Raw genomic sequence first — 17,651 nt, 5'->3', positions numbered from 1 at the left:
TGAGAGACGGAATCTAAAACAAAAATCCAGAGAATCACATTGTATGATTTTTAAGTAATTAATTTGCATTTTATTGCATGACATAAGTATTTGATACATCAGAAAAGCAGAACTTAATATTTGGTACAGAAACCTTTGTTTGCAATTACAGAGATCATACATTTCCTGTAGTTCTTGACCAGGTTTGCACAAACTGCAGCAGGGATTTTGGCCCACTCATCCATACAGACCTTCTCCAGATCCTTCAGGTTTCGGGGCTGTCGCTGGGCAATACTTACTTTCAGCTCCCTCCAAATATTTTCTATTGGGTTCAGGTCTGGAGACTGGCTAGGCCACTCCAGGACCTTGAGATGCTTCTTACGGAGCCACTCCTTAGTTGCCCTGGCTGTGTGTTTCGGGTCGTTGTCATGCTGGAAGACCCAGCCACGACCCATCTTCAAGATCTTGCGATACATGGCCCCATCCATCCTCCCCTCAATATGGTGCAGTTATTATGTCCCCTTTGCAGAAAAGCATCCCTAAAGAATGATGTTTCCACCTCCATGCTTCACAGTTGGGATGGTGTTCTTGGGGTTGTACTCATCATTCTTCTTCCTCCAAACACGGCGAGTTTAGACCAAAAGGCTCTATTTTTGTCTCATCAGACCACATGACCTTCTCCCATTCCTCCTCTGGATCATCCAGATGGTCATTGGCAAAGTTCAGACGGGCCTGGACATGCGCTGGCTTGAGCAGGGGGATCTTGCATGCGCTGCAGGATTTTAATCCATGACGGCGTAGTGTGTTACTCATGGTTTTCTTTGAGACTGTGGTCCCAGCTCTCTTCAGGTCATTGGCCAGGTCCTGTCGTGTATTTCTTGGCTGATCCCTCACCTTCCTCATGATAATTGATGCCTCACGAGGTGAGATGTTGCATGGAGCCCCAGGCTCATGACCGTCATCTTGAACTTCTTCCATTTTCTAATTTATTGTGCCAACAGTTGGTGCCTTCTCACCAAGCTGCTTGCCTATTGTCCTGTAGCCCATCCCAGCCTTGTGTAGGTCTACAATTCTATCCCTGATGTCCTTACACACAGCTCTCTGGTCTTGGCCATTGTGGAGAGGTTGGAGTCTGGTTGATTGAGTGTGTGGACAGGTGTCTTTTATACAGGTAACGAGTTCAAACAGGTGCAGTTAATATAGGTAATGAGTGGAGAACAGGAGAACAGGTCTGTGAGAGCCGGAATTCTTACTGGTTGGTAGGTGATCAAATACTTATGTCATGCAATAAAATGCTAATTAATTACTTAAAAACCATACAATGTGATTTTCTGGATTTTTGTTCTACAGTATCTTATGGATTCTCTGTGTGGTCAATGTGTATGATCTAAAGATAACAAAACATTGTAGTGTACTAGAGAGGGAAGAGGGGGAACTGTGAGCTCTGCAATATTGTGTATTTTTTTGTTCAAGAGAGGAGAGAGACAGAGAGGGAGAATGACAAAGCGATATTTTGGATCCACCATCCTCTCATGCCTCTAAACGCTTGGCTGTTTGCTATTTGCTCCACTTGTGGTCTGGAAACAGGTCAGGATGTTCAGTCTGACATCACAACTTTACTTTAAACTTTAAAGATGACATAGCCTTGAAAGAAAATACTCACTCTCTCTCTCTCCCTCCGTCTTTCTTTCAAACAAACACACAGGCCTTCAGATACGCACGTACACACACACACACACACACACACACACACACACACACACACACAATAGTTCACACAATGATTCACACATCCGATATTATTCCTGGTATCTTCCAAACAACTCTCTTCACCTGGCAGAGGTGATTTGACTGTCTATTTAAAAAGACACCGATGGTCTCCTCCCTTGTGCATTGCTATTTTGTACAGCTGCTCACAGATGTGTGAACTGTTCCTCTAATTGGGCAATGCACACAGTCTATAAATGGATACCATGTTATACTGCAATACAACCATTATACAGCAATTATTTTATTCATAGGCCTGTAGCTGATACATGTTATACACAGACTTTAATTGTGTTCTGTGCATGGGCCTCCAAGGGCCATACGTGTTGTAATTTGTATACATAAATCTCAGTAAGCTGCTTAAGTTTAAGCAAATTCAATTTTCTAAGATATATTCAAGATACCTATGTTTCTGACTGAAACCTACAGTAAATAAAGTATAACCTAGAGAAAGATATTTAATGTGTGTGGACTGTAGTGCAACCTCTCTATGGGGGACCAAATCTGCCGTAATTAGAAATATATGAATAAATGCACACACAAATGGATAAACACACACGTAAAAAGCTAAATAAATCGATGGACGAATGTACATTTAAAAAGATAAATCATTATTAAAATAATAAATCCCACTTGCTTTCTTTAATTTGATTAATTTATATTATTTCTTCATTTATTTATTTGTGTATTTCTTCCTTCAATAAGATAATGAAGGGGTGTCAAGCAAACGTATGTGGTCGGTAAATCTAACACGCCATTGGTTTATCAATGCCACGGCACAATGCTCAATTGAAACAAAGGCCATGTTTCACATTAGCACCCCCCAAACAATAATGTGTAGCGCATATAGCTACACTACATTACCAAATGTATGTGGACACTTGCTTGTCCAACATCTCATTCCAAAATCATGGGCATTAATATAGAGTTGGTGGGTCCCCCTTTTTTTTTTACCTTTATTTAACTAGGTGAGTCAGTTAAGAACAAATTCTTATTTTCAATGACGGCCTAGGAACAAGTGGGTTAGCTGGCTGTTCAGGGGCAGAACGACAGATTTGTACCTTGTCAGCTCGGGGATTCGAACTTGCAACCTTTCGGTTACTAGTCCAACGCTCTGAGTCAAAGATGGCACCAAAAGCCTTTTGGAGCGGGTCTGTGGAATTTTCCATGAGAATTTTTTACGTTACCAAAAATGTGAATATTTGCCACGATGACGAGATCTGATAGGAATTCAGGGAACTCAGTGAGGAACACTGTATATGGCCCAGGAGACCTGTAAACAGTCGCTAGAAAAGCTAATTGAGTAGGCTGCATAGATTTTATGACTAGAAGTTCAAAATACTTTAAAAAATATATATATACATACAGTTGTCAGAAGTTTACATACACCTTAGGCAAATACATTTAAACTCAGTATTTCACAATTCCTGACATTTAATCCTAGTAAAAATTCCCTGTCTTAGGTCAGTTAGGATCACCACTTTATTTTAAGAATGTGAAATGTCAGAATAATAGCAGAAAGAATTATGTATTTCAGTTTTTAATACTTTCATCACATTCCCAGTGGGTCAGAAGTTTACATACACTCCGTTAGTATTTGGTAGCATTGACTTATAATTGCTTAACTTGCATCAAACGTTTCGGGTAGCCTTCCACAAGCTTCCCACAATAAATTGGGTGATTTTTGGCCCATTCCTCCTGACAGAGCTGGTGTAACTGAGTCAGGTTTGTAGGCCTCCGTGCTCGCACATGCTTTTTCAGTTCTGCCCACAAATGTTCTATAGGATTGAGGTCAAGGCTTTGTGATGGCCATACCAATGCCTTGACTTTGTTTCCTTAACCCATTTTCCACAACTTTGTAAGTAATGCTTGGGGTCATTGTTAATTTGGAAGACCCATTTGGAAGACCCATTTGCGACCAAGTTTTAACTGATGTCTTGAGATGTTGCTTCAATATATCCACATATTTTCCTCCTCATGATGCCATCTGTTTTGAAAGTGCACCAGTCCCTCCTACAGCAAAGCACCCCCACAACATGATGCTGCCACCCCCATACTTCACGGTTGGGATGGTGTCTTCGGCTTTTAAGCCTCCCCCTTGTTCCTCCAAACAAACAGTTCTATTTTTCTTTCATCAGACCAAAGGACATTTCTCCAAAAAGTACGATCTTTGTCCCCATGTGCAGTTGCAAAAAATGGTCTGGCGTTTTTATGGCAGGTTTGGAGCAGTGGTTTCTTCCTTGCTGAGCGGCCTTTCAGGTCATGTCAATATAAGACTCGTTTAACTGTGAATGTATATACTTTTGTACCTGTTTCCTCCAGCATCTTCACAAGGTCCTTTGCTGTTATTCTGGGATTGATTTGCACTTTTCGCACCAAAGTAGGCTCATCTCTAGGAGACAGAACGCGTCTCCTTCCTGAACGGTATGACGGCTGCGTGGTCCCATGGTGTTTATAGTTGCGTACTATTGATGTACAGATGAACGTGGTACCTTCAGGCATTTGGAAATTGCTGAAAAGGATGAACCAGACTTGTGGAGGTCTACAATTTTTTTTCTGATGTCTTGGCAGATTTCTTTTGATTTTCCCATGATGTCAAGCAGAGGCACTGAGTTTGAAGGTAGGCCTTGAAATACATCTACAGTTACACCTCCAATTGACTCAAATGATATCAATTAGCCTATCAGAAGTTTCTAAAGCCATGACATCATTTTCTGGAATTTTCCAAGCTGTTTAAAGGCTCAGTCAACTTAGTGTATGTAAACTTCTGACCCACTGGAATGGTGATACAGTGAATTATAAGTTAAATAATCTGTCTGGAAACAATTGTTGGAACAATTACTTGTGTCATGCACAAAGTAGATGTCTTAACCGACTTGCCAAAACTATGGTTTCTTAACAAGAAATGTGTGGAGTGGTTGAAAAACAAGTTTTAATGCCTCCAACCTAAGTGTACATAAACTTCCGACTTCAACTGATTCTGTTCCACCAGCTCTGTCAAGAGGAATGGGCCAAAATTCCCCCAACTTATTGAGGGAAGCTTGTGGAAGGCTGCTCGAAACGTTTGACCCAAAGTAAACAATTTAAAGGCAATGCTATCAAACACTAATTTAGTGTGTGTAAACTTCTGACCCACTGGAAATGTGATGAAGGAAATAAAAGCTGAAATATTTCTCTTCTATTATTCTGACATTTCACATTCTTAAAATAAAGTGGTGATCCTAATTGACCTAAGACAGAAAATTTCTACTAGGATTAAATATCAGGAATTGTGAAAAACTGATTTTAAATGTAATTGGCTAAGGTGTATGTAAACTTCCGACTTCAACTGTACATATATATATTGAAATTTGCTGTCGTAAATGTTACCAGCACCTTTGCGGGATGTGCGGGTAAAGGCCTTATTTAAAACAGTAAATTCACAAGGCTTGAGCCATGTTTCAGGCAGGCCAATCACATCAAGGTCATGACCGGTACTTAGTTCATTGACTACGACTGCCTTGGAAGTGAGGGAACTAACATTAAGTAGTCCTATTTTGAGGTGTGAGATATTATCACAATCTCTTTCAATAACGACAGGAATGGAGGATGTCTTTATTCCAGTGAGATTGCTCAGGCGAACACTGCAATGTTTAATTTAGCCCGGCCTAGATCGAGGCACAAACATGGTCTCAAATCAAATCAAATTGTATTGGTCACATACACATTGTTAAAAATGGGGAAAGCTGAGCTGACTACACTGACTGTGGTATTGGTAGACTCCACTAAGCTGTCAGGCTGGCTATCCCATTGTGGAGCTAGAGGAGTTAGAGCCCTGCCTATCTTGGTAGGTAAGATGAGAGTCCATCACTCCTCAGCAGGCCATGCTTGGTCCTGTTTGTGGGGGAGTCCCACAAACAGCATTAAACAGCAACAACATTATGAGAAGGCATAATGTTGCAGTTGGAAGGAGCGACGTTGGAGATGAGAAGCAGGTACAGGGAATGAGGGGGGGGTAATCAACAAGGTGAAGGAGTCCAGGTGAGTCCAATGAGCACTGCCCACGCGTAATGATGGTGACAGGTGCTTATAAAGAAGGGTAGCTTAGCGCCCTCGAGCGCCTGGGAGGGGGAGCGGGAGCAGGTGTGACAATACCCTCCCACCCCCTTCTAGGAGCGCCACCCGGCGTCCCACCTGGGCGAGCCTGGGGAGCCGTTTGAGGCATGGGAGTCTGACGATCCGGCTGAGGTGTGAAAGCCTGACGATCCGGCTGAGGTGTGAAAGCCTGACGATCCGGCTGAGGTGTGAAAGCCTGACGATCCGGCTGAGGTGTGAAAGCCTGACGATCCCGCTGCGGCGGAGAAGTCCGATGGGCCGGCTGAAGCATGACATGATATGGGAACCTGCCGAGCCAACCGAGGCAAGGAAACCTCTTGAGCCAGCTTGGGCGTGACAGCCCGACGAGTCAGCTTAGGCACCCCCGGTTTCATCGGCGGCGGCCCCCGGGTCTGTCTCCAACAAAACAAAACCCTAAAAAACTCCCTGATGCTTCTTGTAATGGTGTCCACATTCTCTATGGAGCGACGCAGGAGAAGCAGGTACAGGGAGTGAAGGTTTAATAGCTGACGGACATGAAACGGAACAGGAACAGCGTCTGGACGGGAACACATAACAACAATGAATGCGGACACAGAGAACACCACAGAGAACACAGAGAACACCATAGTTACTTCCGGCGCCGACAGAGATGGCCGCCTCGCTTCGCGTTCCTAGGAAACTATGCAGTTTTTTGTTTTTTTACGTGTTATTTCTTACATTAGTACCCCAGGTCATCTTAGGTTTCATTACATACAGTCGAGAATAACTACTGAATATAAGATCAGCGTCAACTCACCATCAGTACGACCAAGAATATGTTTTTCGCGACGCAGATCCTGTGTTCTGCCTTACAAACAGGACAACGGAGTGGATCAAATGCAGCGACCCAAAAAAACGACTTCCGAAAAAGAGGGAAACGAGGCGGTCTTCTGGTCAGACTCCGGAGAAGGGCACACCGTGCACCATTCCCTAGCATTCTTCTTGCCAATGTCCAGTCTCTTGACAACAAGGTTGATGAAATCCAAGCAAGGGTAGCATTCCAGAGGGACATCAGAGACTGTAACGTTCTTTGCTTCACGGAAACGTGGCTTACTGGAGAGACGCTATCCGAGGCGGTGCAGCCAACAGGTTTCTCCACGCATCGCGCAGACAGAAACAAACATCTTTCTGGTAAGAAGAGGGGCGGGGGCGTATGCCTTATGACTAACGTGACATGGTGTGATGAAAGAAACATACAGGAACTCAAATCCTTCTGTTCACCTGATTTAGAATTCCTCACAATCAAATGTAGACCGCATTATCTACCAAGAGAATTCTCTTCAATTATAATCACAGCCGTATATATATCCCCCCCCAAGCAGACACATCGTTGGCTCTGAATGAACTTTATTTGACTCTTTGCAAACTGGAAACCATTTATCCGGAGGCTGCATTCATTGTAGCTGGGGATTTTAACAAGGCTAATCTGAAAACAAGACTCCCCAAATTTTATCAGCATATCGATTGCGCAACCAGGGGTGGAAAGACCTTGGATCATTGTTACTCTAACTTCCGCGACGCATATAAGGCCCTGCCCCGCCCCCCTTTCGGAAAAGCTGACCACGACTCCATTTTGTTGATCCCTGCCTACAGACAGAAACTAAAACAAGAGGCTCCCACGCTGAGGTCTGTCCAACGCTGGTCCGACCAAGCTGACTCCACACTCCAAGACTGCTTCCATCACGTGGACTGGGACATGTTTCGTATTGCGTCAGACAACAACATTGACGAATACGCTGATTCGGTGTGCGAGTTCATTAGAACATGCGTTGAAGATGTCGTTCCCATAGCAACGATTAAAACATTCCCTAACCAGAAACCGTGGATTGATGGCAGCATTCGCGTGAAACTGAAAGCGCGAACCACTGCTTTTAATCAGGGCAAGGTGTCTGGTAACATGACCGAATACAAACAGTGCAGCTATTCCCTCCGCAAGGCTATCAAACAAGCTAAGCGTCAGTACAGAGACAAAGTAGAATCTCAATTCAACGGCTCAGACACAAGAGGCATGTGGCAGGGTCTACAGTCAATCACGGACTACAGGAAGAAATCCAGCCCAGTCACGGACCAGGATGTCCTGCTCCCAGGCAGACAAAATAACTTTTTTGCCCGCTTTGAGGACAATACAGTGCCACTGACACGGCCTGCAACGAAAACTTGCGGTCTCTCCTTCACTGCAGCCGAGGTGAGTAAGACATTTAAACGTGTTAACCCTCACAAGGCTGCAGGCCCAGACGGCATCCCCAGCCGCGCCCTCAGAGCATGCGCAGACCAGCTGGCCGGTGTGTTTACGGACATATTCAATCAATCCCTATACCAGTCTGCTGTTCCCACATGCTTCAAGAGGGCCACCATTGTTCCTGTTCCCAAGAAAGCTAAGGTAACTGAGCTAAACGACTACCGCCCCGTAGCACTCACTTCCGTCATCATGAAGTGCTTTGAGAGACTAGTCAAGGACCATATCACCTCCACCCTACCTGACACCCTAGACCCACTCCAATTTGCTTACCGCCCAAATAGGTCCACAGACGATCTCAACCACACTGCACACTGCCCTAACCCATCTGGACAAGAGGAATACCTATGTGAGAATGCTGTTCATTGACTACAGCTCGGCATTCAACACCATAGTACCCTCCAAGCTCGTCATCAAGCTCGAGACACTGGGTCTCGACCCCGCCCTGTGCAACTGGGTACTGGACTTCCTGACGGGCCGCCCCCAGGTGGTGAGGGTAGGCAACAACATCTCCTCCCTGCTGATCCTCAACACTGGGGCCCCACAAGGGTGCGTTCTGAGCCCTCTCCTGTACTCCCTGTTCACCCACGACTGCGTGGCCACGCACGCCTCCAACTCAATCATCAAGTTTGCGGACGACACAACAGTGGTAGGCTTGATTACCAACAACGACGAGACGGCCTACAGGGAGGAGGTGAGGGCCCTCTGAGTGTGGTGTCAGGAAAATAACCTCACACTCAACGTCAACAAAACTAAGGAGATGATTGTGGACTTCAGGAAACAGCAGAGGGAACACCCCCCTATCCACATCGATGAAAAAGTAGTGGAGAGGGTGGCAAGTTTTAAGTTCCTCGGCATACACATCACAGACAAACTGAATTGGTCCACTCACACAAACAGCATTGTGAAGAAGGCGCAGCAGCGCCTCTTCAACCTCAGGAGGCTGAAGAAATTTGGCTTGTCACCAAAAGCACTCACAAACTTCTACATATGCACAATCGAGAGCATCCTGGCGGGCTGTATCACCGCCTGGTACGGCAACTGCTCCGCCCTCAACCGTAAGGCTCTCCAGAGGGTAGTGAGGTCTGCACAACACATCACCGGGGGCAAACTACCTGCCCTCCAGGACACCTACACCACCCGATGTCACAGGAAGGCCATAAAGATCATCAAGGACATCAACCACCCGAGCCACTGCCTGTTCACCCCGCTATCATCCAGAAGGCGAGGTCAGTACAGGTGCATCAAAGCTGGGACCGAGAGACTGAAAAACAGCTTCTATCTCAAGGCCATCAGACTGTTAAACAGCCACCACTAACATTGAGTGGCTGCTGCCAACACACTGACACTGACTCAACTCCAGCCACTTTAATAATGGGAATTGATGGGAAATGATGTAAATATATCACTAGCCACTTTAAACAATGCTACCTTATATAATGTTACTTACCCTACATTATTCATCTCATATGCATACGTATATACTGTACTCTATATCATCGACTGTATCCTTATGTAATACATGTATCACTAGCCACTTTAACTATGCCACTTTGTTTACATACTCATCTCATATGTATATACTGTACTCGATACCATCTACTGTATCTGCCTATGCTGCTTTGTACCATCACTCATTCATATATCCTTATGTACATATTCTTTATCCCCTCACACTGTGTACAAGACAGTAGTTTTGGAATTGTTAGTTAGATTACTTGTTGGTTATTACTGCATTGTCGGAACTAGAAGCACAAGCATTTCGCTACACTCGCATTAACATCTGCTAACCATGTGTATGTGACAAATAAAATTTGATTTGAGGAACAGACAGATACAGGGGGTAATCAACAACGTGAAGGAGTCCAATGAGCGCTGCTGGCGTAATGATGATAACAGGTGCATGTAAAGAAGGGTAGCCTGGCGCACTCGAGCACCAGGGACGGGGAGCGGGAGCAGGCGGGACAACAGTAGCTTGTTTTCGTCCAGAGGAGGTCCTGCAGATCTATGTCCAGATAAAGCCTCCATGGTGAAAAAGTTGAATCCAAAAAAGTTTTGTGAGGACAAAACTAAGACCTCGGTAAACTTGTTAAAAACAGAGTTTGATTAAATAGTTATTAAGCGTAAAAAGCTAAAAGGTTTGGCAGGGAGCCAAGTAGCAACAGTACAGCAGTGCAGAGACAGTCAGCATAGCCTGAAGGTAAAGACTGGCAGTTCCTCTTGCTGCTCCGTAGGCAAGTACCATGGTCTTGAAGTGGAATGCGAGCTTTGACTGGAAGATTACAGAGGAGTGGGATAACATGGGAAAAATAGGGAAGGTTGAACTTTCTGGATAAGTTCCATTGGTTTGACAATATGGCAGACAGAGGGACAGACAGAAAGACAGACAGAACAGCTATAGCCATAGATCCCATGTGTAGAGCAGCTGTATAGAAGACATGCACAAACACTGCCACACTCATAAACAGTAAACACTTCACATTAAACATCCTGAACATTACAAGCATACTCGCTCAACAACACGCCTTTGACACTGTTGTGTACATGTCAAGCCCAATTTATAAGTGAATTTCCGGGTTGTGTAGTGTCTCCTTTCCTTTGTGGAAATAGGCAAAGTACTGTCGTGCTTATGTTTGCTGAGTGACTAACATAATCTTAACCCAAATCATGATATCATCTTAGGAATACAGTATATGATATCTCTACAAAGTGAGTTCTCCCAAAAACAGAAAAAGATAGCAACATCCCAAAAATGACTGTGTTTACAAGCTAAAGGACAATGACGAGATCCCCCCCCTGAGATCAGCAGTTCGAGAGGTTATAGTGAGTCGTTGCAGTGTTTGTCTATCACATGGTAATGAGATGGCCATTCATTCAGATCCTCTTCAATGAGCTCAACTCCCCATGATGCCTCCAACCCACAACAGAGACAAACTTTTAGTCGAAGCTCGCATCCACTTCAAGACCATGGTACTTGCCTATGGATCTGCAAGGAGAACTGCCCCTCCTACCTTCAGGCTATGCTCAAACCCCCAATCAGAGCTCTCTGTTATGTCACCTATGGTCTTTTGGCCCTCCCACCCATACATGGGTCATCTTCCGCTCAGCGTAATCAAAGCTCTTCTCTGTCCTGGCACCCCAATGGATGAACAAGCTTCCCCCTAACGTCAAGACAGTGGAGTCCCTGTCCATCTCCCGAAAAGGTCTGAAACTCTACTTCTCCAAAGACTAGGTGAAATAAATCCCACGCCCCCAGAAAAAAAACAGCCTGCTCTTGTCTTTTCCTACTAGCACTGACTTTGCTGAGAACTTCTTTACTGAGGGAAAGTGTATTTACTACGACTGTGATATTTATATACATCTTAAGATGAATGCACACATTTTAAGTCGCAACAGGAAACGTAAATTATTATGTGCATTGTAATCAATGGACATTTTTTGTAGGGGTTGAAAACCTTTTTCGTTCGGGAAATCAAGTCGGACATTTCAAATGACAAACTTTAGAAGCCTTTTTCAAACTCAAATCCACTACAAGTTTGCATTTACTAATTTGCAGGAAAAGCAACAAAAAAGTGATCAAATTAAGATCCTACCTCTGTAAATGGCTCAAATGTAAATGTTAATGTACAAACAAGTGTGCCTAGCCAGACTAAAACATACAGGTTTCGGAAAAAAACAGACACACACTCAAAAGAAAAGATGCTGACAGAGAAAAACACAACAAATGAAGTCCAAAATATCACACACGCACACACACACAGACACCGGGAGGCCTTAAATTAGCACCCCGTGCCAAGTGGAGGGTCACCCCACGCCAGTCATTCACAATCCTGACCCCCACCTCACATTCCTCTCAGCCCCCGCTGCATTCCTCACCTGTCCACTCACAACGACACTGACACTAGTACTGAAGTTATTGGAGTGGTATAATGACTCCTAGTAGAGATTGTAGTGAAGAAGTTAGAGCCAGAAGTCTTTGGTATGCTATTGCTTCACACATTGCATTTCACTAACATGGCTTAACGGGTTGACATTCTTCAGATGCGTGTATTTCCTATAGATTTGTGGTGGTAGGGCTTTCTGGTATGTTCAACGTTAATGGCCAGTTCTCACCCTCCTCTCCGTCTCCGTGTTTGTGTGTCTGTTCAGCTGCCCCATTGTCCGTTGGTGACGTCAGAGTGGACTCCATGCAGAGTCGGCAGGACAGTGATGTCACAGATCACCCAGGATTCGGTGGCTCGCGCTGGGGCGTGCAGGAGGAGTACAAGAGCACACGAACCTACTCACCCTGCGTACCTCACTCCCAGGTACCGGAACATATTGAAACCATGTCTCACTGACTCCCAATGTCTGTCAATACCGTGTCGTTATCTTGCTTGTCATGGTGTGCCCTATTTTGTGTGTTCGTGCCGGGTTTAGCTGTGTACTGTTTTTGCTGGGTACAATGAGGTGATGTTTACACACATGTTTTTCCTGTGTGTGTGTGTGTGTGTGTGTGTGTGTGTGTGTATTTCCGTCTGTGTGTTTTGTATTACAGCATGGCATGCTGTTCAGGAGTGACAGTGTGGACTACAGAGCTCAGGGTCCAAAGATGGACAGTGGAGTGGAGGCTGGTAGTGACATGACTCCTACTCCTGCCTTCCCCATCTCTCCCCCTACACCTTATGGTAAGAGCATCCGTTACTGTCTTGTGTCTTTTTCCAGGGGTTTGTGTGTGTTCAAATGATGGCTCTCGTGATCGTTGCTGAATTACTGGATTTTAAACCTCATCTCGTCTTCTATGCTTCCATAGTGAAAAACATGACGGAATTCACTCACCTGAGGCAAACTCCATCTCCCAGCATGCAATCATATGGAGCTTACAGGACGGAGCATGGTAGGTCATTGTGGCAATGTGTACTGTACCTCTGGAGAATGTAGGCTCTAAGATGTGTGTATCACAGCACACTGACATTCTCATTCATTCAGATGAAGTGAGATAAATGATGAAATATATTCTTTAACACAATGGATTACAGCTGTTACTCAAAAAATACTTATATTTTTAGAGTATAGAATTATTCGTAGAAATACTACTAGTCTCTAAATAAAGTGAATAGATATATTGAAATGTCAGGCCATTGTGAGGTGAATAGATAATGTGGCACTTGACCTTTGACAAAGCCATTTGATTGAAGGAGCCAGACCATGGGGCAGTGAAACAATTGACAGTAAGTGTTCTATGCAGGGAAGTGTACACATTGGAAGTGATGGAGTCTATTCCACTCATTCTCCCTCTCACCCCCCTCTCCCTCTTTACTTAATCTCTCACTTAATTAACAACAGAGAGTGGGTGATGGAGAAAGATACTGAGTGAGAGAAGGAGCTCTAGGAGACAGAGAGGGACCCAGTGCTGGTCACATTCCATAACTAATGTCTGAGAACATTGTGTTGGTTGGAGGCAGTGCACTAAACAAAGCCAGGGAGTGCCTCCCTTCCCTGGGGGTTCCATACCAGACTCTCTCCTCCCATGGTTGGTTTGGAGAACGTCTGTGTGGTTTCAGTCCTGAAAAGTTAGTCTTTTACAGCACATTGTGTCAAAACCTTCAGTGCCTGAAACAGTTACATTTTTTGTTTGTCCGTAAAAGTTTTGTTGTGGTCTTAGATGTTTCTCACCCAGTTATACAGATGGAGGCTCTTAATGTGAGCCAATCTGCTTCAGCAGGAAAATAATTCTGCAGCAACAGGAATTGTGAATTACTATGTTGATTATAATGAATAGACATGTTTGTAGGGGTTGATACATTTCAAGTCTGAAATTTCAAAGTGGAAATTACAAACTTCAGAAGCCTTTTTAAACCTAAAGTATAATACATGTTTAAAATGTCCTGCATTGCAGCAAAGTTGTCCTGCATAAGGGTGCTCAAATTAAGATCCTTCATCTGTATCAGTGGAGGCTCCTCGGAGGACAAAGGGGAGGACCATCCTCCTCAGTGAATTAAGCACATGAATCCGCTTTACAACGGGTGTGGAGCCCAAGAGTCATACATAGGCGGCGTTTGAGTTTCAACTTTGGGGGAGATGATTTTCACCATAACAATGCAACTTTAAAATAAAGTATTACCTGCATAATCACATTTGTGGTCCCTTTTGAGAACAGTGTTTTCCAGCTAGTTGATTGCGTTTTGGAACATTGGCGCTTTTAGCCTACTGCCGTGTGCACATTGCTGTGTTTATTATGTGAAGATATAGCCTAATAGTTTATCAACATTTTAAGCTAAACGTTCTGATGTGTTGCATCAGCCTCATTGCTTTAAAAAAGGTTTTTGATGCGAGTAGTAGCATGAATTTGGGATCTATCGCATCCCACAACTGTCCCGGAGAATGTTTGGAATATTTATTTCTTGCACAGAAGGACAAGTTGACCAATAGAAAAGGTCAATGTACTATGTGGGATAGTTGATTGACATAGGCTAGTGCTTTTGCTGTTAGTTTGGCCGACTCGTTTTGTTGGCTGACAAAAAGGAGGCTAATTGTGGACAGTTCTTCTAACATCAATATGCGCCTCGGAATTCGATAAGAGGGACACACGCATTTGTGTCCCCGATGTATCTGTCTTCACTTGTAGCCTACTTCTTAGCTGTGAGAAGGCCCAGACATCAAGTGATGTGCATTGGCTAATAAGAATTGAGATATCTGAGAGAGCCATGTGAGTCAGAGGAGCATTTCTCTTCCATAGGCCACCTCCAACATTGTTTTTATATCAGAATATCAAATTGGCCTCACAACCGCAGACCACGTGTAACCATACCAGACCAGGACCTCCACATCCTGCTTCTTCACCTGCGGGATCGTCTGAGACCAGTCACCCGACAGCTGATGAAATTGTGTGTTTGCACTACCAAAGAATTTATAATACATTTATAAACCCAAAAGCTTAGCTTGACTTGGCATAGTTCCAGTGTTGGATATCCATAGCCAGCAAGCTAACATAGCATCCCTCTCTGTTTGAGTAGGCTAAACCAGCTAGCTGCATTTGCTAGCTAAGTGAAAGTTTAAAAAAAAATACAAGCAACTATCTCTCTCTCTCTCTTGCTTCTCCTTGATTTTGGAAGAAATTAAAATTGTTCAAAACGGATCAACTATTGTCTTTCTCTTTGAGTAAACTACTCACCACCTTTTATGCATGGCAGTGATAGCTGTAGCATATGCTTTCAGTACTAGATTCATTCTATGAGCCTTTGATTGGGTGGACAATACGTCAGTTCACGCTGCAAGAGCTCTGATAGGTTGGAGGACGTCCTTCAGAAGTTGACATAAATAAGGGCTGTGGCAGTCACAGCCGTTGACTGTGAAGCAAACAACTGCCGGTCTCATGGTAATTTACTGTTAATTAACATAAACACATTTAGCATGAATAAAATAGAAAATACATTTTCTCAAAACGATTTCCAAGAAAGTGTGCACATGCGGCTATTCTGTGTTGAGCGATTTTCAGGCTGGGGTCCTTTTTCCGCAATTTCTGCCTGACTGACGTGCCCTAAGTCAAACTGCCTGTTACTCAGGCCCAGAAGCCAGGATATGCATATAATTGGTACCATTGGAGAGAAAACACATTGACGTTTGTGGAAAGGTTTTTAAAAAGTTATGAGACTACAACACAATTGATATGGTAGGAGAAAATCCAAAGAAAAACCAACCAGAATTTGTCTTTTTGAGAGACCATCCTCTTAGAATGGAAAGCAGGCTGCACACACTTCATCAGTCTCTCAATCACAATTTGACATCAATGGCTGATGTTTTGTGTACTGAAGTCCACAAGAGAAGGGAAAAGGTGAGAGGAGGAGACCGCATAGATAGTTGTGAGAAGGAATGATATATACAGTACAATGAGAAAAGTGATCATGCTGTTTTCATGTAGCTGCAATGAAAGTGAACTGTTTGCTGATGTAGAGATTTATCATGTACTGGCATATATCTTAAAGGCACCATCTGCAGTTGCTGGATCCATTATTGGACTTTTAAATTTCTTGTATATACTGATTCATTATCGGAGAATATAACTTACAATTGCCTCAGGAGCATTAATTCGCTTTTGCCCCTTTTATTAAACAATAGTTTAGAGTGTAGAGACATAATCAGACATGCCATAAGTACCTTCTGTGGTTCCCTTCCTCTGATAACAGTCACGAAGAGGGTTTTTGTTCCAAATTCAGTTGAGTAGTTGACAGAGTTGTGACGCCCTGTCGTGACTGTGGGTCATTGGTGAGGAATGACAGTGATGATGTCTGGGGTTATACTCACACACACACACACAGTGACTGTTGTCATAGTGCCATAGTGATCTGTGTCAGAGGGGTTGTGAGAGTGACAGCATCCCCAGACTGATCTGTTCCCCCACTGTGCCCACTTCACCCAAGAACGCACTGCATATCGAATCACCGCATTCAGCCGTGCCATGGTTACAGCGGGTCGAAAAATCGGGTGGCCCACCATTTTTTTTACATTTCCTTGGTGAAAGTGCTAGTGTCAATAGAAGGGGCGAGGGACAAAAAGATACCAGTCCCCCTCTCTCTAGTCTCTTTGTCTGCCTTGCCCTCCACATTCCCATAGAGATAACTGGTAACCCATTGAAACATCCGTCAGTCACTAAACTGTGTGGAATACGTGGACTGGAAACATGTGGTTTCAGGTTTTGGGGGCAGGCAACTGTCAGGGCCTCCATGTCAGTGATAAAAGATTTATTCAATTATGTTGGGGGGCTCTGCTAGGCAGAGTAATCGGCTCTGTACTGAACAGAGCGATGGATGGCTGCTGTACTGTTGAGCCAGCAGCAGACTGACTGGAGAATCATTTAACTCCACTGCTGACTGCTCTCTTTACTATTGGATGTACTCTAAATATGTCTCACCTGGGGGGACAGCACATTTATGTGACTGAAATTCTTAAAGTTATGGTTAACAGATGAGACACTTCTGCTCCGTTTGTGTTCATGTAATATCCAGATGTTTTGGAGAAACTGGATGAAATTCGATATATTTTGGAGTGTCTGTCAACAGACTTAGGTTTAGTGCATTCTATCCCTACTCCTTGAATGTAATAACCTATATGTGTAATTTGTAATATATATGCCCTCTCACACCCCCACAGAGCCCAGAGGTTACTTAGAGATGATTGGTCATGTTCCCCAGTCCGCAGAAGAGGGCCTTCCAGACTCTTCCCCCAGCTGCCATAGGCCCTTCAGCTCCTCTCGCTCGGCGTTCATTAGTGGGATGCCACAACGGACAGACAGGTACAGCCAATCAAATACAACCCTTTCGCACAATTATTAGAAGCCCAGCTCATGTTTATTCAAAATGTACAGTACCAGTCAAAAGTTTGGACACACCTACTCATTCAAGGGTTTTAATTTATTTGTACTATTTTTCACATTGTATAATAATAGTTAAGACATCAAAACTATGAAATAACACATATAGAATCATGTAGTAAACAAAAAAGTATTAATAAAATCAAAATATATTTTATGTTTTAGATTCTTCAAAGTAGCCACTCTTTGCCTTGATGACAGCTT

General features: G+C 43.8%; 1 protein-coding gene across 5 annotated transcripts in view; it reads left to right on the top strand.

The window, feature by feature from the left end:
- LOC110508633 (tensin-3) overlaps window positions 1-17,651 on the top strand; it is an 84,971-nt gene that overhangs the window by 50,104 nt on the left and 17,216 nt on the right. For all 5 annotated transcript variants that reach the window (XM_021589288.3, XM_090225511.1, XM_090225512.1 and 2 more), the window contains 4 exons: window positions 12,248-12,405; window positions 12,636-12,765; window positions 12,891-12,974; window positions 17,228-17,369. In XM_021589288.3, coding sequence (XP_021444963.3) covers window positions 12,248-12,405; window positions 12,636-12,765; window positions 12,891-12,974; window positions 17,228-17,369 — 514 coding nt within the window. The remainder of the gene's footprint in view (window positions 1-12,247; window positions 12,406-12,635; window positions 12,766-12,890; window positions 12,975-17,227; window positions 17,370-17,651) is intronic.

Source organism: Oncorhynchus mykiss, chromosome 28 (assembly GCF_057628025.1).
Source record: "Oncorhynchus mykiss isolate SJ-2025 chromosome 28, ASM5762802v1, whole genome shotgun sequence".
Lineage (NCBI taxonomy): Eukaryota > Metazoa > Chordata > Actinopteri > Salmoniformes > Salmonidae > Oncorhynchus > Oncorhynchus mykiss.
The sequence above is the reverse complement of the archived record's forward strand: the minus strand, read 5'-3'. Positions and strand labels throughout refer to the sequence as shown.